General features: G+C 40.8%; 1 protein-coding gene across 5 annotated transcripts in view; it reads left to right on the top strand.

Moving 5' to 3' along the window:
* The window catches only part of piezo1 (piezo-type mechanosensitive ion channel component 1), a 358,563-nt gene that overhangs the window by 295,020 nt on the left and 37,984 nt on the right, over positions 1-25,559 (top strand). For 3 of the 5 annotated variants that reach the window (XM_041191996.1, XM_041191992.1, XM_041191991.1), the window contains 8 exons: positions 335-424; positions 1,816-1,901; positions 10,272-10,343; positions 12,954-13,054; positions 19,546-19,666; positions 22,944-23,030; positions 23,845-24,017; positions 24,403-24,533. In XM_041191996.1, coding sequence (XP_041047930.1) covers positions 335-424; positions 1,816-1,901; positions 10,272-10,343; positions 12,954-13,054; positions 19,546-19,666; positions 22,944-23,030; positions 23,845-24,017; positions 24,403-24,533 — 861 coding nt within the window. The remainder of the gene's footprint in view (positions 1-334; positions 425-1,815; positions 1,902-10,271; positions 10,344-12,953; positions 13,055-19,545; positions 19,667-22,943; positions 23,031-23,844; positions 24,018-24,402; positions 24,534-25,559) is intronic. The other 2 variants (XM_041191993.1, XM_041191995.1) reach the window with 2 other exon arrangements.

Genomic DNA, 25,559 nt, shown 5'->3' with positions numbered 1-25,559 from the left:
AAACAAAAACAGATTATCTGGTCATTATCACGTTGCCATTTGTGGGCACTTCCTGTGTGTAAATTGGCTACTGCATTCCCTATATTACAACAGTAACTACACGTTGGATGTAAAACACTTTGGGGTGCCCTGTGGTCATGAAAGGTGCTATATAAATGCAAGTCTTTTTTTTCTTTAAGCTGCATCTATGATGAAATATTGTTATTCAGGGGATAATTGTAATTTTGAGAACATTGACTGCTCTACCTTCACTGCATTTCTGTCAGAGATTTTCCTTTGTCAAACAATTAAAATGCTAAGAATCATTGAAATGAATGGTTTTGTTTACCCACAGGGGCTACCAGCTGTTCAATGCGAGCACAATCAAAAACATGAATTTCCACCGTGAAGCAGAAAAGAAGTCCATAGCACAGTTAAAAAGACAGTAAGTTTGTTGAAGGCCTTTCATCTATAGCATAATTGAAAGCATTTTAAGTGTGACTTATGGAGAAGCCAAACACAATCTAGACACTTTAATGTTTTTTTTTAAATGCATTACATAGAACTGCTTTCACTAAGAACAATTCCAGAACCCGGGTTTTTTTTTTATCAGTCAACTGAATTTCTGGCGTGCATGGAAACCCATCACCATGGCCTGAATGTTTTGGCTGTCAGGCGCGCAGGTCCTGGGGCGGCCGAGAAACGAACAGCCAGCATGAAACAAACAGCCAGCGTGAAACTTGCGCTGAAAAGCTCAGCGCTGCCAGGGTGGGGGCGGGAAGAGGCCGGGCAATGATGTCACCGTGAGTGCAGGGTGAGCTCTGCGAGAGAGCTCCGTGAAGGCAGACAGCTGCCTCAGGGAGCTGCAGACCTACAAATAATGAAATAAAGCTGTAAAAAGCTGAAAAAAATTGTCCATGCATCACAATCAAGCACCTGAGGGCATACCTCATAAAAATGCTGTCCTCAGATCTTTAATTTTTTTTTTCCTAACGGAAATCTCACCCCGCCCTTGGATGAAGTTTGATGAAAAATGCAAAGCCCGCCTAGCCGATTTGCTTATCGGCCAACCGTAAGGTTGGACGGGCCACGATAAAAGTGCAGACAATTGCGCCGTTAATGAGCTTAATCGCCACTTAATTGTCGCCAGGCCCGCTTCCGACTTCTGCGTGTGCCCGCTGAGTGAAATATCGCGCAAATGCGCAATGACTTCGGGACACTTGCCCAACTCACCTTGCGTGATTTTACGCCCGATCGGGTCGAGCACTCGCCCGCCCGTGGGATGTAAATTCTGCCCCATGTTCAGGGTTTCCAATTGAAATTGCTGAAAAATGACACTCGCGCACAGAGGTTTCTGAGAGATTTATCATTTTGGTATTAACGGGCGGTATCAGTGCTAGAAAAGTACCCATATGATGTAGTGTGGCAATGGTGTGTTGCTATCCTGTAGATGAGGATGAGAGTTCCACCTGGTTGAGGGCTCAGTCAATGTGGTAAGTGTTTCCCATGGCAGTTTTCTGTTCAAGGGTGTTAACAGGACTGCTTCGGAAAATTATTTGGTTTTAAATGGGTGAATTAGAAGAGCTGCATTCGACGTTCCCACCTCAGCTGTTAAAAGCACAAGCGTTTGTTGCCCAGCACAAAACCTTTGAGATCACTTGCAGTGTGACTAAAGTTTTAAGCAAAATGGAAATCTCCACACCCTCATATTCACACAGAGCAGAATTTGGATGGTTAATGTGTTTTGAAGTCTTTTGTGATTTTACACATTTTAACAAGTGACATTGCGTTTCAGCCAACAGTTTCAAAGTTGTTGTAAACATTTCTGTCTGGCAGGATGGAGAGAATCCGGGCAAAACAGGAGAAGTTTAGAAGTGGAAGGAACCCCAAAGACCACAGTGAAAAGGAGGCAGAGGACAAAGGTATGATATAAGATGTAGGCATACTGAATAAAATAAATGTGCACGATAGGCTAAATAAATTATGAGAGGTCTGGATCCAGTAGATAGGGAGAAACTGTTCCCAGTAGTGGAAGGATTGTGAATTAGAGAGCACCAGTTTAAGGGGAATGGCTAAAGGACTAATGGCAACATGAGGAAAAGCTTTGTGACACACTTAGTTGTTAGGATCTGGAATGTACTACCTAAGCCTGTGGTGGAGGCAGATCCAATTGTGTTTTTTTTAAAGAGAATTGGATAGTTATCCGAAGAGAAAACATTTGCCGGACTAAGAGGATAAGGCGTGGGAGTGGGCCTAGCTGAGTTGCTCTTATAGAGAGCTGGCACAGACATGGTGGGCCGAATGGTCTCCTTCTGTCCTGTAACCAGTCAATGATTCGATGAAAGTTTAGTCATTAAATAAGACATAGCGGAAAACCTAATACTCTCCTGTGTTGTGGCAGGCAAATGGTAAAAACCAAGCTGCCCAAATCCCAGAAGGAAACTTGAAGCAGCCGCCACAACTATTTTTGCACTTTGTACTTACTTTGAGATGCAAGCTTTGAATTCAGTAGAAGGAGGCCACCAAATCTTATAGGTTTCTTACAAAACGAAATACTTGTCTTTATTAGCCAAGGCATGGAATACAAGACCAGGGAGGTTATGCTGGAACTGTATAAAATGCTGGCTAGGCCATAATTGGAGTACTGCATGCAGTTCTGGTCACCACATTATAGGAATGATGTGATTGCACTGGAGAGGGTGCAGAGGAGACTCACCAGGAAGCTGCCTGGGCTGGAGGGTCTGAGCTGTGAGGAAAGATTGGATAGGCTGGGGTTGTTTTCCTTGGAGCAGCGAAGGTTGAAAGGGGACCTGATAGAGGTGTATAAGATTATGAGGGGTGTAGATAGGGTGGATAGCAAGGCACTTTTTCCATTAGTAGAGGGCTCAATAACCAGGGGGCATTGATTTAAGGTAAGAGGTAGAAGGCTAAGAGGGGAGTTGAGGAGAAATTTTTTCACCCAGAGGGTGGTGGGAGTCTGGAACTCATGCCTGAAAGGGTGGTTGAGTCAGAAACTCTTGTAACATTTACGAAGCATTTAGATATTAACTTGTGTTGCCACAGCCTCCAGGGCTATGGGCCAAGTGCTGGAAAATGGGATTAGTGTAGTCAGATCTTTGTTGACCTGTGTGGACATGATGGGCTGAATGATCTCCTCCTCTGCTGTAAATATCTGAGTCCCTGAGTAAACCTTTATTAATAGAAGAAACGATTTTAAGCACATATGTAGATCTATAAATTACTACCATGATAACTTCTAAACCCCCTAATTAATCTAAACCCCAATTACACCTCCGTTAAAACAACAGTGAGACACATGGATTTTCAAGGATGCAGACAAAGTAACACGATACCCTGAGCAGTCAAATTCAAAGTGAGTTTCCTTAACTTCAGTTTCTTTAGACAGCAGCTTGAAGCTTAGATGCTGGAGGCTTTTCACACTTGTTAGATCTTTGAATGCCAACCCTTATGTACAGCCTTCACTGCTTTATGTATATTTTTCCCTTTGAATGCAAATTCCCATTTCTCACTATGGAGAGAATTTCCCCCCTACCATTGGGCAGAGGGGGGGTTGCTGTGCGGTGGCAGGCATGGGTGGGCGGGCGTGGACACGATTGGCACCCCTGATCGGGGCCGTGTCACCATTTTATGTGGGTGGGCCAATTAAGGCCCGCCCTGTGTGACGCACGCCCAGAAGCGCTGTGCACTCTCTGTGCAGGCGGTGAGGGGGTTTCCCTGAGTCGGGAGTGCACTCTTTCGCACTTGTGCACGAAAGAACACAGAAATCTCCCTGAGGCACCTCTGTTTTAAGTTTTAAAAATATTAATAAAGAAAAGAAAATTTAAGACTTCCCCTCATATGACAATGTCACATGAACCGGGACATGTCAAATTTAATTAATTTATAAACCCTTCATGGAACCTCATCCCGCCTGTAGCTGAGTCTCCATGAAAAATGCGAAGGCTGCCTGGGCTCTTCGCCTGCCTGCCAACCTTAAGGCTGGACGGGCAGCTTTCTCAATAGCCTTAATTAGTTAATTAATGGCCTTAACAGGCCTTTGACAGTTCAGCAGGCATGCAGTCGACTCAGCTGCATGCCCGCCGAACTGAAAATCTAAATGATGTGCAGTGACATCAGGACGCACGCCTGACATCACCCCGCATCATTTTACACCTTGGTGAGTGGGCCCCGCCCCCGCCCGCCAAGCTGAAAATTCTCCCCTATGTCTTTGGACTTTACCTCTCTAATAATAAAATCTATTATAGTACCAATTTTACCAGTAATCTTTGGGGAAAAATAAACACACTGTTTCTTAACTTCTGGCTAAGTGTAATATCACTCCCTCTTTTGAATTCAAACTAGCCTGGTTTATTTAAAAATGCAATTGTTCCCTTTACACCTAACATCCTAAAACATCCCCCATTTTACCTACTTAACATTTCAAACATGGCTTATCTTCTGTTACATCAAAGCCTTCAGACCAGCTGCCTTTAATTCAATTAAGACATACACACACTATTACTGAACAATAAATTCCAATTGCATTATGAAAATTATTATATCTTCCTGACACTTACATCATCAATATTTCTAGATATAGGTACAACTATCTTTTCTGCTATTCTGACAGAACTGGTTGGTGGGTATAACTGTGTTATATGATCCACTACTGGTATCTTTCCTTCCATCATACTTTGAAGACAGCTTTTAGTATATTAGGTCAGTGGTGAGGGTGAAGGCTCTATTAGCCAAATGTGTTGATGATGATTGGGGTAGTAGGTTTGTAGCTTATGGTTGAAGACTTGGAGTCCAAACTTGGAGAAGTTTGTAAAATGGTATGATAACAATTCTCTTAAACTGAACGAAACAAGATGAAATAACAAGTTATATAGACTTTAGGAAAAAGCCAATTAATAATATTGTTCCTGTGAAGATTCATGATGTGGACATTGAAATGGTTACTAACTACAAGTATCAAGGTGTCAAAGTAGATGATAAGTTGAATGGGAGGGGACAGTGCACAGATGTGGTGGCCATGGGACATAGACAATTATAAGATTCTACAATCATGAAATTCTTTTACATGGCTGTAGTTGAGAGTGCTATCCTTTTTGGACATCTCACACGGTATTGTGGCCTTGGGAAAGCAGACTCTTTAAATGTAAAGAGATTATTGAACCAGGCAGGAAGTGTATTTGGTGAGCAGAATTTTCTGGATATCTGTGCTCAAAGAATTTTGGCGAAAGTAAAGAGGGGCATGAACAATCACCCCATGTTTCAGTATAACTGTTGGATGCATTCAGGGAAAAGTTCTACAATCCCTCAGGTGCAGGACAAATTGGTTCCCGAACTCACTTGTGCCCTTCTCTATAAGAACATTTAACAGAAATTGATGAATGGTTGACGATATGCATTAATGGTGGGACTCACTGGCTGATTGTTTTAACGTATTCAAATAGGTTTTAATACATATTTTAAAGTTAGATCTCTGTGATTGGATAATCTTTCATTTATTGTTATCATTCATTTATATGTACTTTTTTAATGATCGAGCAATAAACCCGAAATGAATTTCTGTAAGGACAATGAAGTGAAATTGAATTGAATTGAATTGAATTTGGTAACTGGGATCATCTCATGTCTGTAATGTAATGTTGAAGCAAGAGACCCATGGAATGTGCACCTTTTTGTTGAATATTTTCATCATACTGAAGGAAAAAAGTGGCTGGCTAACTGAATACTTCTGTGGTAAGATCAGTTGTTTACCCTCATACTTTTACCATGCTATTGGAGTGCACAAATATTATTCCACCACGGCGAATATTAGCAGATAATAGATTTACTGATGTTGTGTTTGACATTGTAAGGGATTCATTTTGGCTGCTTTCATAGTCATTCCAAAATCTCTTAAATTGACCAAGACAATTTAGGCAACTTCTCAGTAGTAATTTGTGACAAAACAATGTTATCTGTGTACTGTATGTAGTTACCAATCTAAATATTGGCATTAATATCCTCAATTGTATAAAAATGTAGTTGCTGATATTGAACAGTACAGAAATGATATAAACCCCACATCAGTCTGACTTGGAAATGTATCACCATTCCTTCATCATTACTGCATCAAAATCCTGGAATCCCCTACCCGAGAACACTCTGGAAACTATATTGCCACAAGGCCTGCAGTGGTTCAAATAGAAGGCCCCCCCACAACCTTCTTAAGACAACTTGGGATGGGCAATAAAAATATGGCTATGCCAATATTGCCCACATTCTGAGAACAAATTGAAACAAAATAATTAAAGCCTGTTATAGTCTGATGCTGATACTCATCCAGTCAATAAAAGAAGTTCTACTGTAACATTGACACTCCCATCATTTTGCAAATTTTACACTAGTTATTGCTGACAGCAACCTCCATAGTACTACTTTACACAACTCCTTTATGCTTATTTGAGATGTGAAACCGTAGAAGGCTGACTTATAAAATGTCTATGATATATGTCTATGAGGCCATGATTTGGATATTTGTCATGTTGTAAAGCTGACGTATGCTGCATCTGTCAGGTCAAAAGCCTGCTTTTATTATCTCCAAAATTCAGCCCACATCATAAGGTGGGCAGTCTAGTTGGGCACTGCCTGACAGAGTGAGCTACAGTAAGAACCTTGTGGACTCTAGGCTGTTAGAGTAGAAATGAACACATGTCAAGAATCTTATCAATGATTGGGCAACAGAAATCTTTTGAACTGACTGCCAATCTAATGGATGCCATGTAATTATAAAAAGAGTATTTAGATTAAAATAAGAATGATTGAGATTTAACTGCTTAATTTTTACTTAAAGCTGGGGCATTAAACATCAGGGCCATTTTAAAACATTCATCAGTTTTTTTAATAGGAGGGAACACTTCCTCTATTTTACTTGAATTCCCTGATCTGCCCAGTGTCTTGCACTACCTGAGATATAGAGGGGTAGGCGAGTGATCTTTTGCTCATACTGCTGTACCCTTCTGTACCATACTGCAGATGGAGGATTTGTATACTGTACTTTGAGTTGTATTCTGGATTTACACCATCAGATAATTTAATCTTCCTCAAAGTACTCTTTTTTTTAAATCTGATGTTGGTGGTTAGTAACATTTCATAAAGAATAATAAATTATTTCAAGACTAAGACAAAATAGCTGATTCTAGCAAGATTTTGTTTGAAGGGCCCAAAATGGAGCTATTAAAAGGTGATGATTTTTGGATTGTCCTTCCCATCTCTCTATTTCTGGTTTGGTACCATTTTCTATTTGTTTATCTGTAAAGCATCTTGTTTTAACATTAAAGTACCATATAAATATCAGGTGTTGTTGAGAGTGGTACCTAAGCAAGCCAATAATCAGGTCATGGGATGCAAAAAAAAGAGTTAATGAAGGCCCACAGTTTACTAGAGGGTTCTGTAATGTATTTCAGATTTAAATAAGCTCTTTTGTAAGGCTGTCCTGCAGTTTCAATCTTTTAATTATTCTCCTTCAAAAAATAATCTAAGACACATGCCACTGATGTGATGTTTCATTACTTTCTGGACATATTAACAGGTAAAAATCTGCTGTTAGTTTGTTGAACTTGATTTGTTCACCTTTCCATTTCTTTTTCACAGTGGTGCTATTGTATTATAGTTTCCATGTTTCCATTTTTTATATGTTTCCCTTTAAATTTGTTTGCTTCTGTGCTGCTTTGTTTGCACCTTTGTGTAATCTGATAATGCTTGAACTGTGCCTTTTAATTTGAGCTAACATGATTACATTATTAATATTTATTAATATAGTTATTAATGCAGGTGGCACAGGGGACATAATTCAGGCTGACCACTAGAAGGATGAAGGGAGAAGTTAGTAGAACACAGATTGCTTTACAAGGGCCATCCATGCAGTGACTGTTACATCATTTAATAGGGCATTGAATAATTACCTGATGCATATTTCACCTGAGTCTTGTATTCTTTATTATGAGCATCGAAAAACAAAATCTTTTTTCCTGAGCGTAACTCATTTTAATTTTAGGGTTTTCACTCATTGTTTATAATCTCAGACTCTTTGTTGATAAATTCCTGAACTAAAGAAAACATAGATTGTATATTCTTTTATTTCAAATGAATACTTGAGTTCTTTAGCTGTGGCTGGGAGGGTGTGTAACATGTTGCCAATGTTCTGATGGTATTGGCTGCAAAGAGATGAATGAGAGAGCAGCATTAGCTGATTGTTCACTTTACTGAGACTAAAAGGTGAAATTGAATCTACTATCAGTCCATGATGCTGTGCAATCTCAACTTCTACTTCTTTTCTATTGCACCCTTTCCTGTTCCTTAATGGTTTTGTTTCATTTCCATTGCATTTTTATACACTACTTCTATTTTCTTGCCTCTGCCATTCTGCCCTTGTTTGTGGAGGTTAAAATTGCTAGAGCCATAGACATACAAAAGGAAGCAAATAATAAGCAGTTTTTCCTGTCCCCAATTTTCTCTCTTTTTATCCTCTCCTCTCTTCAGAGCAATGGTTACATAGATACCAGCAGCTCTCTGGTATCTGACTCAAGTTGCCATTCTTAATACGTGAATCTGAACAGTGAGAATAGGGATTCTGCTTTGTGTGTACCAGCTTCATAAACTACATCCAAGTACATCAAATTGAACTGAAAACTGCTTACAGAAAATACATATGTATGTAAACTGTGAAATGAATGAAATTCTATTATCTGGAGCACTGTAGAGTAATTCTTTCTCTGCAGAGGTGTACTTGTACAGAATTATGTACGTAGAACCTATAGTAAAGAGACAGCCATTCAGTCCAACTGGTCTATGTTTCTTTCCTGCATAAGCCTCCTCCCACTCTGATTACCTCTTTCCGCCCAGGTCTCGTATCCTTCCACCTCTTTACCCTATGCTTGCATCACACCTCCTCTTCAATGCTATCTGCTTCAACCTTTCCAGGTGGCAGCACGTTCCACTTCCTGTAAAGAAATTCCTCCCAAATTAATTATTTGATCCCTTGGTGGCCATCTTGTATTTATGTTCCTTTGTTCTGGACCGCCCACAATTGGATACAGTTTCCCCACCTCCACCCGATAAAATCCATAATTTGAGACCCCTGACAGGTTTCTTCGTATTTCCAGCTCATTCTCAAAGAAAAGAGCTGCAGCCTACCCTATCTTTCCTGATCATTGCATGCTCCCAATTCTGATAGAATCCTTCATTCAATGCTTCAATATCCTTTTTGTAGCATGGAGACCAGATCGACACACAACATTCACACTCTGCCTCTTAGAGACAATGCCTTATCTCCACTCAGATATCACAGGATGGGAAGCACAGAAGTGCAAAATCCTAACCAATACCTCTAAGCTTAAAATTCCTTCCACCGGATGAATTTTGAATCTTAGTTGAGCTGTCCAATGGACGAGAGGAATGAAATGACTTGCTTCCCTGGAGAAAATGAAGAGAGCAACCCATTCAGAATGATGTAGGTAAAACACTTTCTGCAAATTAATGCCCTGCTTTCATGGTTATGTGGTAACGATATATGATTTATGAACTTGGAGGGAGGTAAGAGATGTGGAGAATTTGCCAAGTACCAGTCGTTGAGAGTAACAATCCTGATATTTTATGTTACTCACAACAGTAAACATAACACTTTGTTTATGTCTTAAATGTCAGTCCGGACATCCATCCAATGATGACAGTTCTGGATGTATCCCTCCCTGTGGAAGGAGCAGAATGTGTTGCTTTGTGTCATGCTTTGTATTTCTGTTGTGTGATAAGAGTGTCAGTTTTGATCATAGATTAGCATGTGTGCCACCAATTGCTAACCTCTGTCTGTATGTTGTGAGCTGTGTTGTTTGGCATAGTATAGCCGCTGAATATATTAAAACCAAAGGCTGATGATGTGGTACTGATTGGATCTGGTTGTACAATTTTTATTGACTTTGCATGCACGGACATCTGCCTGCTGAGGCATAGACCATAGATAGCTGCAACTAAAACTGTCAAAGTGCATTGACAGCATTAAATGCTTCATGCAATGCTTCTGTCAACTACTTGAAACTACATGAATCATTTGGGATTTATGAAACTGCAACAGCATATTTCAGTGCCTGTACTACCAGTAAATTTGCTTGTTCTTGTCGCTATTTTTGTAATTTTGCTGTGGTGGAAATGACACAGCAAACCTACCCACGTAACTGATATTGAAAGCTGTAATTTCATGGAGATCCTGATATGGAAACAACATGCTTGTCTCCTCCATGTGACAGAGCAAGGTGCAGCGAAAGAGAAGTCGCAAGAGAAAAAGAAATGGTGGAATCCCTGGGTAAACCATGCCAAAGGTATTTAATGAGTGTCCACTGTTTCATCTCATTCTTGGTGTAGAACATTTTGGTTTGTCCTTTGCCTCAAATGCTCAACTTTTGTGTTTCTTTTAAACCAGGAGTTTGTTGTGAGCATCTTTGATGAGCACATGGCAACATAATAACTTAAATTTGGATCTCTTGACCTTGTGTAAACTTTGCAACTGTACTTTTCATTCATACTTTACATGTGGTTTATGCTCAGTGCATTACTCCTCTTGGATAATTTGAAATATTTTGCAAATGTGCAGTATTAGTTCCGACCACAAGGCCCAATTGATTGAGAGATATTTCCATTTTACTTTGTCTGCTGCTTCATATTCCTCTTTTTTGATGATTTCCATCTCATTCTCTCCTTTTCTATTTATCTTTTCCGTGGTGCTCCTTCTCTCCATTCTTGTTTCATGTTACAGAGCTCACTGATGTGAACAGATGAATCTATAATCATGAACAATTATGGAGCAAATCTGACCTCCATGGAGCCACAGTCTCAGTGGCATCTGTCAGATAACCAGCCTGCCTCTGTGTGATATGCAAAAAGTAACCACAGTAACCATTGAATAAAATAACTTATTTTTCTTAAACTGACATCAGATTGTATACATTCAACAAATTTTGTGAATATAACCCATCCTAAACCATTCAGTTTCTTTTTCCAGTGCACCACTGCTTCTCTACAGTGTATTTGTGTATTTTATATATATAAAATATATATTTATCTACATATATTTTTATATATAATTATATATATATACACACACACACATATGTATATGTGTGTGTGTGTGTGTAAATATATGTGTATATATATATATATAATATATATATCATATATTATATAGATATGTGTGTATGTATGTATTATCTGTTTTCTTTTAAACGGAGCATAACTATCTGGCTGCAAGTTGAATTCCTCTAATTCTACAACTTTTTTCTAACATCCTTCACTAGGCATCTAGACTGTCTCAAATCCTTATTGTATTTCGATCACTCAGAATCAGGATCTTTCTTGTATTAAAATACAATATTTCTTGTATTGTCTGATACTCTTCCCACAAAAAGCAGCTCTTCAGTTTTCCTCTGGAACTCAAAGCATCACTGTGCATGTACATAACACATGACACTTTGCCATGTGCAGTGATTATCCATTTTTCAGAGCTATTTGTGCAGTTTTACAGTGTCATGCACATGTCCAGCCTACTAATCGTCACAAATTTAAACCAAACTTAGCCTGATTCATGCCCTCAAGGTGAAGCGCAGCGTCATGTTTCATCATTGTAATTCAGAAATATAAAAAGCAAAATTCCGCAAATGCTTGAAGTTTGAAATAAGAATTGAAAAAGATGGAAATTCTCGGCAAATCTGGCAGCATCTGTTAAGAGATAAACACAGCGAACAAGCTGAATTTTCCTTCCAGGGTCCTGATTCCGAAGCTGGGCTGAAATCCGGGTGAGCAACCTGGGAATGCCGGTGGCGGGACCCTGGAAGAGATTTTCGAGGAGTCAGCCAATTCAGATGCTGCCTCTGGGAACCCTGTCCAATCAAGGACAGTGGGCTGGTGGGCTCCTGAGGCTAGATGGTCAATAGGATGCCCTCCAGCACTGAAAGATCAGCAGCCCCACCGTCAGAGGGGGGTACTGCTGAAAACAGGCAGGAGTATCTTCATTCCCAGTTGACGGCAACAAACGTGGAAAATAAGGACCAAAAGGGTTAGGGTCATCGGCCAGGAGGGAGAGAGCAGTAACTGGCACTGCGGCAGACATCTTCCCCATTGAATAGAGCCTCTAAGTCCGATGACAACCTGGTTTGCCGCTGGGAGGCCACCATTGTTTCAAAGGGGCCTCCTGGTTCCCTTATGCTGACTGGAAAATTGAGATGGGATCGGGAGAGTGCCTGTAATTTATCCCTCAAGGGGCTTAATAGGCTACCCATTGCAGCCAGATAACCAGTCCTGCTATTACTCTGCCTCCTGCAGAATTCTATGCAGGTAGGAATATGTCATGAGCTGACCCAATGGGATTTCCCAACCATTTTCTGGCCACCAACACCTCGCCCCACCAGCCTACAGAGCCACATCCACAGGCCCTTGAAAAACTAGTCCAACATTTCAGGATGATGACTTTTCATCAGAACAAAAACACCTGAAATCTTACATTACCTGTGTGTAATTTAGTCTTCACAGGTATTAAATGCCGATCTAAATTAGCCAGTTAATAATTAGTGCATTCAGTGACATTCACGGTATTGATCACTTAGCTATACTGAGTTTTATACATGGATGTTGTTTTGTAACTGTGCAAGAAATGTGCCTCAATATTTAAAAGGAACAAGATGAAAAATATGTTCTATAATTGATATATCAGTGTTAAAGCAGGCTGAATAGCCTACTTCTGCTCCTAATGTTCCTATGTTAAGACCAATGTTTCAATGTTTGTTATTTTATGAAATAACTGATTTTTTATGATTGTCATTTTAAATTCAGGTTTCTTCAATTACTTAATTCAACATGTTGTATTTGCTGCATTGTTAACGCTTGAGTTGTGACCTGGAAGCTGATTATGTGACTTTCTCTCCAATATATCTGTGCAGTGGTCCAGTCAGGAGATTATTACTTGTTTGAGTCAGACAGTGAAGAAGATGAAGAATGTGTGCAGGAGGAAGAGCAACCTCTTAAACAAAGTGCATTCCAGGTACTGGTAAAACAATAAAGAACACAAACTAATTGTAAAAGATTATTACACAGGGTTTTGGTGTGCTAATACATTGTGCCACAGGATGGTAGGACCGAGGGTAACACCCACAATGGCAATTTTTTGATCATGGGTTGTGGAGTCTTGAGGAGTTGCTAAATGAGTAGCAAGATGCTGCTTCACAGAGAGAAGGAAAATTTTGGATGGTCACTTGAGTTGCTTTCCACATCCAGTTACAGCCTGATTCAAGAACATTGGTGACCACCTGTGAGCAAAGACACCATTAACTTGAGGGATTTAAAAAAAAATTCTTTGTCTGACAGACAGTGAGTAAGTCAGTGGGTACAGAACAAACAGAGTGGAACAGAGAGCTGAACAGTAATTATGCATCAGCGAATAAGGTCTGTACAAATGGTAGTAGAACAAATTAAATGCTTTTTATCTGGATGTGTGAAGCATTCGCAATAAGATAGATGAACAAGTGGCACAGATAGAGATAAATGGTTCAGATCTAATTGCAATTACAGATCCATAATTACAATAGGTCATAGATTCATTTACAGCAGAGAAGGGGGCCATTTGGCTCATCGAGTCTATGCCGGTTGTGTGTGGAGCAGTGTAGTCAGTCCCATTCCCCAGCTCTATCCCCATAACCTTGCAAGTTTATTTCCTTAAGTTTCCATCCAATTTCCTTTTAAACTCATTGATCATCTCTGTTTCCACCACACTTGCAGGTGAGTTCCAAGTCATTACCACTCACTGCATTAAAAAGTTCTTCCTCACATCACCCACCCCCAAACCTCACACCCCTCCCAGTGCCACCACCCCCACCACATCTCTTGCCTAAAATTTTATATCTGTGTCCCCTAGTCCTTGTACCATCAGCTAATGGGAACAGTTTTTCCTTATCCACTTTATGCAAACCTGTTATAATCTTGCACACCTCTATCAAATCCCCCATAATCCCCTTGCTCCAAGGAAAACAAACCCATCTCTTCCAATCTAACCTTGTAGCTTAAATCCCTCATCCCTGGAACCATTCTGGTAAATCTCTTCTGCATCTTCTTAAGGACCCTCACATCCTTCCTTAAGTGTGTTGACTACAACTGGACATAATAGTCTAGTTGAGGCCCAGAAAGAGCTTTACAAAGTGACCAAGGTTGAGAAATAGATATTCAAGGGTACATGACACTTTGAAAAGACAGAGAATGAAAAAGGATGAGGAGTAGTCCTGATAATAAAGGATCACATAAGGAGAGAAGTGAGAAAGCATCTTGGCTAGAAGATCAGCAAAGAGAACCAGTATGGATAGAGATTAGGAATTGTAAGCGTGAGAAAACACTGGCGGGAATGGTTTCTAGGTGTCTAACAGTAAATACACCATTGGACAGACCAACTGAGCAAGAAATTATTGGAGCTTGAAACAAAGGCAATGTCATCATTGTGGGGGACCTCAGTATTCATATAAACTAGACCAAGCAACTTGGTAAAGGTAGACTGGAATTAATCCTGTTGAATGCTTTATTGACTGTATTGTTCCAAAAAACTTTGTGGAACCAATGAGGGATACAGCTATTTTAGATCTAGTATTGTGCGTTGGGGAAGGATTAATTAATAATCTCATAGCAAAAGATCCAATGGACAATAGTGATCATAATACAATTGAATTACATATCGAGCCAGAATTTTTAGTTTGGCATGCCAGCGCATACCTGACCTGCTCAAGTGTAAAATAGTGCATGATGACATCGGGCGAGCGTCATGAAGTCATCCTGCGCTCACACGTTATTTCAGCCAGGGGGCACACACGGAAGTTGGAAGTGTGCCCACCGACAATTAAGAGGGCAATTGAGCCCATTAAAGTTCCAATTGCCCCCGATATTTTGTAGTCTGTCCAACCTTACAGTTGGTGGATGGGTGAATCTGCCAGGCAGACTTTGCATTTTTGATGAAACCTCATCCAAGGGCCGGATGAGGTTTGCTTTATTAAATAAAAATGTGTGGACAGAATTGTCATCATTTATATGTTCAGGTGACTAAATCTGATGTGTGGACATTTTTTTCCGGATTTTAAAATCTTTCTTTATTGCTTCTAAATTCTTCAGCTCCCTGAGGCAGCTCTCTGTCTTCAGGGTGCTTTCACTCTGCACTCCTCCTCACCCGTGCTTATGTCAGCGCCTGCCCTCCTCCTGCCCCCACCCCAGCAGTCTGAGCCTTTCAGCATATATTTCACACTGGCTGGCCGCTAATTGGCCCGCCAGCGTGAAATCGCAGCCAAGGACCGATCATGGTCGGCAGTCCGTTCCCTGGCTAATCCTGGACCCGCCAACCATGCCTGGCCGCCAAACTGAAAATTGGAAATTAAATTTGAAAGTGATATACTCCAGTTTCAGAGAAGAATCTTAAAATTAAGCAAAGCCAATTACATAGGTATGAGGGGACAGCTGGCTAAGATTGATTGGGTAGATAGACTATAAGGTATGTTGGTGAATAAATAGTGGGAAACACTTTTTAAAAATTCATAATGTTGAACACAAATACATTTCATTAAGGAACAAAAGCTCAGCAAGAAAGGTCCATCTGTGGCTTACTAAGGAAGTGAAGGATAGTATTAGATTAAAAGGCAGGGGTTATAATGTTGTAAAGAATAATAGAGTCTGAGGGTTTGTAGTATTTTAGAAACCAGCAAAGGGTGGCCAGAGGAGGAGAGCAACTAAAGTAAACATTGGTCCCTTAGTAACAGAGACGGGAAAAATTATCATGGGGAATGAGGAAATGTCAGAGACATTGAACAAATATTTTGTCTGTCTTCACAGTAGAAGACACATGCTACTTAGCAGGAATTGTAAGAAACCAAGAGTGAGGTTGGCAGGGAAAAAATACGAGAGAAACTTGAGGGACTAAAATCTGATAAACCCCAATGATCTGATGGCCCTACATCCTAGGCTTTTGGAGCAGTTAGCTGCAGAGGTAGTGAATGCGCTGGCTATGATTTTCCAAATGAATGTTGGCCCAGCCAGCGAAGCCCACATCCAGAGAATGAATATTAAAAAAAAATCCCCAGATTGTAGAACGGTCCAATCAGTTTAGAAGTTAACAAATGTAACACCGCTATTCAAGAGAGCAAGGAGAGAGAAAACAAGGAACTACAGGCCAGTTAGCCTGACATCATTTGTTGGTTAAAATGCTGGTATCTATTGTTAAGAAAGCCTTAACAATACTTAGAAAATCATGGTATGATTGGACAAAATCAGCATGGCCTTTTGAAAGGAAAAGAGCTTTTTATGAGAATGAAGCTAATAGGGTAGATAAAAGGGAACCAGTAGTGCAGTATACTAGGATTTCTAAAAGTCATTTGGTAAGGTGTCACACGAAAGACAAGGTAAGGGCCCCTGGAGGTGGGAGTAATATAGTAGCATGGGTAGAGGATTGGCTAATGGAAGCAAAGTTTAGGGATAAACAGGGCATTTTCTAGCTGGCAGGCAATGCTGAGTGGAATGCTGCAAGGATCACTGCTGAGGACTCAGCTATTTATAATCCGTGTTAATGACTTAACTAAGGAGACCAAGATTAATGTATCTAACTTTACTGATGATACAAAGCTAGGTGGGAGTACAAGCGGTGAGGAAGACACAAAAAGGCTGAAGGAGATATAGACAGGCTAAGTGAGTGGGCAACAAGGTAGAATGTGGAGAATTATACACTTTGGTAGTAAGAATAGAAAAGCAGAATATTTTTAAAAGGCATGAAACTTGTAAATGTTGATGTTCGGAGGGATTTGGATATACTCGTACAAGGAATACTGTAAACTGATACAGCAAGCGATTAGGAAGGCAAGTGGCATGTTGATCTTTATTGCAAGGAGATTAGAGTACAATCAGGAAGTCTTGCTATAATTATACAGGGTTTTGGTGAGACCATATCTGGAGTACTGTGCGCAGTTTTGGTCTCCATATTTAAGGTATGCTTGCACTGGAGGCAGTTCAGAAAGGGTTCACTAGTTTGGTTACTGGAATGAGATGCCAAGTAAATTGGGTTTATATTCTCTGGAATTTAGATGAATGAAAGGCAAATTCATTGAAACATACAAGATTCTGAAGGGGCTTGAGAGGGTAGACACTGAGAGGCTGTTTCCCTCAGCTGGTGAATCTAAAACATGGGAGCACAGTCTCAAGATAAAGAGTTGGACATTTAGAACTGAGATGAGGCAAAATTATTTTACGCAAACAGTTGTGTGGGTTTTGAAATGCAACAGTACTACATGTCCTATCTGTCTTGCCATAGTCAGGTGACCTCTGTCACAAGACAATTTCAATAAGCAGCCATCTTAGATCAGTGCAATAAAGACATCTCACTGAAGACACTGATAAGCTCTGCTGTCTTTAAACATGAAACAAGTGTTGTGAATCTTTGAAATTCTCTACCCCGGAGGGTTGTGGGTGCTCCTTCATTTAATATATTTAAGACTAAGACCATATTTCGGCCCAGTTTACCAGCCTATGCCCTCCTGAAGACTGCTACTTCCTTTAGATCTAGTTCAGGGGAATGAAGTGGGCAAATGGAGTATGTTTAGTAAGAAAGAATTTGGAGAACAGTGGTCATAATATTTAGATAGTTATGGAAAAGGACAAGGCACAATCCCCTCTTAAAACCACAAATTTAAAGTATGGACTAATAATCAAAGCCAGCACAGATTGTTAATGGCAAATTATATTTGATTAACTTAATTTCTTTAAAGTGATGGAGAGGGTTGATAAGGGCGGTGCCTTTGAAGTTGTGTTTATGGATTTTTAGAGGTGTTTCACAAAGTACCACAATATAGACTTGTTAGCTTAATTAAAGTCCAAGTGATGAAAGGAACAGTGGCAGCAATGATGCAACTTCAGCTAAGGAACAGAAAGCAGGGTAATGTTGAATGGTTATTTTTCAGACTGAAGGGTAGTATACTGCGGCTCTTTTAGAGGGCATAATTTCAAAGTTTGCGGATAACATAAAACTCATAAATATAGGGCAGAATTTTCCCCCTGTCGGGGTGGGGGAGTTCAGGAGCGAGCGCATGGAGGCGCGCCTTCGATCAGAGGTGCATCGCTATTTTACATAGGTGGGCCAGTTAAGGCCTGCCCAGTGTGACGTCCGCCAGGAAGCGCTATGCACTCCCTGTGTAGGCAGGCGGGGGGTGGATTCCCTGAGCCGAGAGTATGCTTTTTTGCTAAGTGCTGCCTCAGGGAGATCGGCTCCAAATGTAAAAATGCTAAAAATAGAAAAATAAAATTTCCCTGACACGTCCCCTCGTGGCACTGTCACATGGGTTGGGACATGTCCATCACTTTTAGTTGAGCTTTTATTAAATTTCAGAAAACCTACAAGAAACCCCATCCTGCCCATGGATGAGGTTTCATGCTTTCTCTGAAGCCCGCCAGGGCTCCCGGCCTGCCCACCAACCTTAAGGTTGGACGGGCAGGTCCTTTAATGTCAATGAGTTTGTCAGTGGCCTCGATAGGCCTTTGACAGGTCGGTGGGCGCACAGCTGATTCGGCTAACCTGAAAATTGAAATGACACGGGGCCATGTCAGGAGGTCCGCCCAACGTCATCCAGCGTCATTTTACGCATCGGCGAGCAGGCCCCACCCCCACTCGCCGACTGGGAAATCCTGCCCATAGTAAACAATGAGGAGGATAGTAACAGACTTCAAAAGGACATAGACTGGTGAACTGGGCAGACAAATAGCAGGTGAAATTTAACACACAAAAGTGTAAAGTGGTGCATTTTAATCAGAACAATGAGGAGAAGCAATATGAACTGAATGGTACAATTTTAAAGTGGGTGCAGGAACAGAAAAACCTGGGAGAGTGTGTACTCAAATCTCTGAAGATGGTAAACAAGTTGAGAAAGCTGGTTTCTTTTCTTTTAAAAGCAGCTTTAATACCTTCCTGTCGTCACACCCTCCATATTTCATAAACTTCAACTTGTTCAAAACTCAGTCACCTGGATTATGTGCTGCAGTAATCTCGCCTACCATCACCACACTTCTCGTGAATCTACTCTGTACCTCAACACACTAAACTTAAAATCTTCATTCTTATCTTCAAATGCTTTATGGCTTCAGCCACCCTATTTCTGCAATCCCCTCCGCTGTTACATTATCTTCAGTGCTTCTGGACTGTTGCCTCCTGTGTTTCTCCCTTCTCTTCCCCTCACTATGGAGCCAGAGCCACGAGCTACCATGACTGCATTGTTGAGAACTCCCCTGAGCTTCTCTGCTTCCTCCCTATTAAAAATCTTTGTAAAAACCCATCATGTTATTCTTGATTTTGGTCTCCTCGGTTTGGTTACTCCCTTAGCTCTTTTCTCCCTTTTTTTTTCTCCTGCTCTGTGAGCTGCTGTGGGAAGTTTTCCACATGGAAACTTCCATGTAAATGCAGGCTTTTATTATTGGACTTGCAAAATAGAATGAGCAATAGTGTTCTTTATGTTTTTGTGATTTGTTTAGTTGGCGTACCAAGCCTGGGTAACAAATGCAAAATTGGCCGTAAAGAAAAGGCGCGAGCATAAAAGGCAACTTCAGGAGTTTCAGCAAGCTACTGAGATAAGAACGCGATTGCAGAAAACAGGTGAGAATGCTGTAACCCAATCTGAGTATTCAGGGTCCTGTCTGTAAAATTAAACAGTGTCAGTTCCTACATACAAATTGTTTTCTTTTTTTTAAATTTGCTCTTAGTGTAACAGACCATGGCCCAGAAATTCAGGCATGCTCATCTTTTGTTTGGTGGGGGGGGAGAGGGGTTGGTAGTTTCCAGGTAACATTCTGTGCATCAGAACGGTGAGGTAGGAGGCTCCCAGAAACTGGCCCGTGGGCCTCAATGGAGCCTCCATGGCGTCAGAGCCCACTGGTGAACGTAATGAAAAATCAGACCGCTGCAAGTTGTGATAACAACCCTCCTGTGAGTAAGGGTTCGTTAGGATCAAGTGGGAGAGAGGGATATTGAAGTTGGTGACTGGGGGGTAGGGCAGGAGATTGGGGATCAAGCCTGGGAGCAAGGAAGGTTGGACACCATGGGGGTTAGTGAGTAGCCACAATGTGTCCCTTTAAAGTAGGGCCAGGAGGAGCACACTTACTCCTTCCGGCTTCATATTCAATTAAGTTACCTGTCTTCCTGTCTGGGCCCCACAGGCGACTTCTTCGTTTGGTTTCCCCGAGAGCTGCCGGCACTGCCTCAGAACAGATGAATTTTGGATAGGTGACCTCAAACAAGCATTAGGACCCTTTATTTACATATGCAAAGGGTCTAACGCCTGCTGCAGGCATGTTTAAGGGCACAATTATTGTCCTTATCCAATATGGCAAGTGGCATTCTTTCAGCTGGAAGTGGGCACGTGCTTCCTGCTCAACATATTGGGATCTAAGTTGTCCAAGTAGATCTTAAAAAGCAGGCAATGTGCTTTCTGACCTCGTGTACTATATCAGGCCAAAATCAGAAATATATTTGTGAAATATATATACAGATACGAACAATCAGCTATAGAACAATAACACCAGAATAAAAACTCGCTATCTAAAAGTTACTTTGTGGCTTTTTTCTTCCTGCATTCAAGGATGGGGAGCTTAATTTCAATTTAAATGTGTGAATATTATATGTTGATTGCCCTACATTAAATATGTGGGTCTCAAGTTTCCATACGCTTTCCAACCCCTTCCCTGGAAGGTCCTGGAAATAGACAAAGACCTGAATATACTGGGTCCTGAATATGCTGGATCCCTGCCCTCATTGCCAGTCTCCGCAGGGCTTGTTTTGGACAAAATTTCACTCCACCCAAAAAAGCTTATACAAACCACGTGGGGCATAGTCAGGGCAGGTGTCTCATAGCCTTGGAGCTGTCTTGGTCCCCGCCTAGGATCGACTGGTTGGCTGGTACAGTGGGTAAATAAAAATATACCTTTCTCCAGCGGGTGCCTTTTCCTAGATTATCATAAAGCGGCTGCAAGCTTTGGGTTATCATCTGTGCCCTGGTAAATAGGGCAGATAGACTTTGTACTTTGTAAATGGATGATCCTGGAATGGGAATTGGCAGCTGGCCGTGCTTCTTCTCCAGCAACCCTGGATGTAGGAGTCACCTGAGAAGCACCCATAATAGCGTGGGTGCCTGCCAACACCATTCAAATGAAGAAACCTACTGTGACCCTCTATTCTCTGATGCAATTGTGTAGTTTCCAGGCTGGCAAATTGCAGTACTTACACCAAGACCAATGCCCTGTTGATAATCAAGCCTGTGTTTATTAATCTGAGAATTTTGCTATCTTTTTGTAATAAAACATTTTTTAAAGTACCATTATTTCTGATCATTAATTAAATGTGGCCATGTTTTTATGTTTATTGAGGAGGTCAGTTTACTCAAATGGTAGTTGCCTATAAAACTTCAGAAAAGTTGTCTCAATTAAGCTGTAGCATTAAACTGTTTGTATATCTGCACTTATACATTTTCAAACAGATGGACATTTTTCTAGGCTTTTATTTATTTTATCATTTTTATTGTGAACATTTACACAAATATAACTCTTCACAATCAGGATTATCAGTGTGCAAACATTTCAATTCAAATTATTCCCTATTGATAAAAGGGGAAACCATCCCAAAAACATTAGATATTTTTAGATATACGTTTTTACTTTTTCCTTGCTGTTCTGTTACTGCTGATTGTTTTCCCCTTTGCTGGTGGTTCAGACAGAAGGAATGGTTAGAAATAAGTTGCAACTCTGGAAATACACAGCAACCTGTGAACTCATGGAAATGCATCTCTTCAGAGTTGTGCTATTCCAGGATTTTCAACTTTCTTTCATAGGAAGTATGTTTAGCTCAGTATTCTGAATGTTCCCAAAGAAGCTTAGTTCTCCCATCCAATAGGTACGACCTCACCAGATATAAACAGAATGGAGACTGTCATTCAATGTTCGCAAGGTGAAGACATAGAAGCCTTCCGTTAGAAGAGAATTCGCAAAATGCAAATTGAAATTTGTAACTTGAATACATCGTGGCCAGGATTTTTCAGTTGGAATGTGGGGGCGGGCCCAACACATCGCCACGTAAAATGATGCACGATGATGTCGGGCATGCATTGTGATGTCATCACGCTGTCTCGCGATGCTTCATTTGGCCAATTAATGGCCTGTTAAGACTATTAATGAATTAATTAATGTCAAGTTAATACTGCCCGTCCAACCTAACGGTTGGTGGGTGGGCAAAAAGGCCAAGTGGCCTTTACATTTTTTGGGAAACCTCATCGATGAGCGGGATGAGGTTTCCTGAAGCTTTTATAAATTAAAGAAAAAGTTTCTATGAAAAATAACAACATGTCCCGTCTCATGTGACACAATCACATGAGGGGACATGTTTCATTAAAGTTTTATTGGTTTTATTTATTATTTTCAAAAGTGCTTCAATCTCTCTGAGGCAGCTCAGTGCCTCAGGGAGATTAAACGCTCTTTCACAGGCATGCGCAAAAGAGTGCTGGTCCCAACTCTCCCTCCTCCTCCCACCTGCACAGGTAACGCTGAGCGCTACCACTCATGTATTACGCTTAAGGCCCACCTGCATAAAATGGCAGCACGAAGCCAATCACAGGTGGCAGATGGCTCTGTGACCACCCTCTCCCACCGAGCCCGCCCGACATGGGAAAAATTCAGGCCCATGTGTTTATCACTTTTGTTGCTAAAACAAAAAGCTGATAAAATATCTCTAAATTGAGATAAGAAGTTTCTGTGATTACACTCAATAACCTCATTGATGTTGAGTAACCTTTATAGGTGTTATTAACAGTAACTAGTCCATGTTGTATATGTTTCAATAGGAAAAGTGTGTAAATTATGTGTAAATGTTCACTTACACCTTCCAGGAGTAACAGAAGAACCAGAAGCATCACAGCAGGAAACTTCCTTTATGGATGATGCCAAAGAAGAAGGAGAAGAAGAAGAAATTCCCTGTAAGCAGAAACTCCACAAAGGCTCCTGGTTTTTGCAGTTTATACAGTACCCAAGAAATTGGATCAGAATTCAAAGCCCGGGGTGCAATGTATCCAGGGAGTACATGTGGCATAATTTTATATATTGCCAAATATGTAGGCTGTTAAAATAAAACAAATGGGATCTTTGGCATTATTAATAGAAGCAAGGATGTTATGTTAAGCCTATATAAAACTCTGATTAGTCCTCAGCTGGAGTTTTGCATTCAATTCTAGACACTACCTTTTCAGAAGGATGTCAAGGCCATGGAGAGAGTACAGAAGAGATTAATTAGAATGGTGCCGGGGATGAGGCATTTCAGTTATCAGCAGAGACTGGAGGTGGGGTCATTCTCTTTGGAGAGAAGATTAAGAGGAGATTTGATGGAAGGGTTCAAAGTCAAGGACAGTTTTGATGGAGTAAACAAGGGGAAACTGTTTCCAGTGGCAGAAAGGTCAGTGACCACAGGACACAGATCTAAGGTAATTGGTAAAAGAACTAAGTGGGACATGAAGAAACAGCTTCATTATGCTACATGTTGCTGTGATCTGAAATGCACTGCCCAGTATGGGTGGTGGAAGAAGATTCAATAATAACTTTCAAAGAGGAGTTAACTAAGCACTTGAAGAGAGAAATAAAACTGCTGTGCTATGGGGAAAGAACAAGGCAGTGGGACTAATTGGATAGGTCTACTGACTGACAGCCTCCTGTGCTGTATCATTCTATGATTCACTCCATAAAGTATGCAGATGTGGCTCACCGATTGTAATGACAGCCTGCATCTTTGTCTTTCAGCTAAGAGCAATGTTGTTCAGCGCATAATGGATATCCTGAGATTTCTCTGGGTTCTATTTTTAGCCATGGTGGATGGGCTGACACAGTGGTTGAACACTCTTGCTCGGCAGTACCTTGATACATCTACTGTCCTGTGGGTAGAACGCTACCTTTTGACTCAGAAACTTGCACGTGTAAGTAACTGAATTGGCCTGTAGACAAATCACTATTCTTCACCAGAGAAGTATTCATATAGTGTTTTCTTAAAACCAAGCAATTGCAAATAATTCTGCTCACAGTATATCCCCTTAACATAGTAATGCAAACATATGATCATCTTCAAGTCCTCTTCCTCTTCCCTAATTTATGCCATCCTTAAAATGATGCACATTTAACTGAAGAAATAAACAAGAAATAATTTTTATTTCTGAGGTTGATAAATGTTGGATTCTTTTTGCACTTGTACAGGACTTTTCTCCTTATTATACATAAAACACTTAATGTTGTTTGCAAAGTTTTCTAACCTTCCTAATACATAATGCTTCTTATTTTTACCATCAATTTCCATCACCTTTTAAGGGTGAGGAAGTACAAGGACCTCTGGATGGCCTTTACGAGACACTCGAGAACAGTGATCAAGCACTGTTGCAGAACAATAAACCTGAAGAATCCACTGATGGGGATGGTTCACTTCTCATCAATACATCAAGGCAGGTGCATAAATACATATTCATAGGCATGTAATTTGGTTTCTTGTGACATAAATTTCTACTAATGTGATGGCAAATTTTAACAATGAGTGGGATTGGTCTGGCCAGGGGCTCAGGCAGACGGAAAGCTCTCCAGACACAGAATGTGAAGCCTGGGAGATTTAAACTCACTGGCTTTGTCTACTTAATTGGAGCCAGTCTCCCACCCAAAACCCAGTGGAGAGAGCTATGTGACCCGCAGATAGGAGTGAGATGTTGGATAGCAGAATGTCACCAACGAAGACCTGATTGAATGGTCTCTGGCATGAAGCTAAACCTTTGAGGATTTCCTCCTCCTCCTGATTCACAAGAAGCAAAAAATAAATAAAAGAAGCCCACCATTTTGGATCTCTTCAGGCCCATGTTCCTCTTCCCAACGGGTGTGGTCCAGCAAGTAAGGCATGAGGGATCCCTCACAGGATTACAGATGGTCCCCAATGACACCATTAGAACATGATCTGCATGTTTAACATGCAACTGTCCAGAATTTACAGCACAAGAACCAACAGGCCATGCACAGGAAGTGGTCCCTTTAAGGTATGCACCTGTGAGGCTGCACAGCAATGTTAAAGGGACTGCGCAGTGCAACAATTGGGTCTCACACAACAATTAGGAAATTAGAGGGAACATTTCTCCACTGTCTTCCAGAAGAGATCATGCTCACTTGCTAATATTGAAACCTACAGAAATGTAGCAGCATCATAGGTGGTAAGTTGCAAGGTGCATTTTAACTGCCGCTGGGTAGGGTAATGCTAAAATTCTCCCTATTGTATCTGTCTTATAGGTTTTTAAAATGGGGTCGGAAGAGGGACTTTCAAATTTTACCAATGGCTAAACATTTATTTGTCAACTAAACATTTAACTCGGGCTACTTGTCAGTTAACTGGAGTTGCCTGAATTGGATAAGTTGCATTAATTCACAGCCAGTTGGTAGGATGTAATGATGCAGTACTAAGACATTTCCATAGTGTCAGGCACACTTTGAAC

This window comes from Carcharodon carcharias, chromosome 7 (assembly GCF_017639515.1).
Source record: "Carcharodon carcharias isolate sCarCar2 chromosome 7, sCarCar2.pri, whole genome shotgun sequence".
In the NCBI taxonomy this organism is placed as follows: Eukaryota; Metazoa; Chordata; class Chondrichthyes; order Lamniformes; family Lamnidae; genus Carcharodon; species Carcharodon carcharias.
This window is presented reverse-complemented; position numbering and strand designations above follow the sequence as displayed.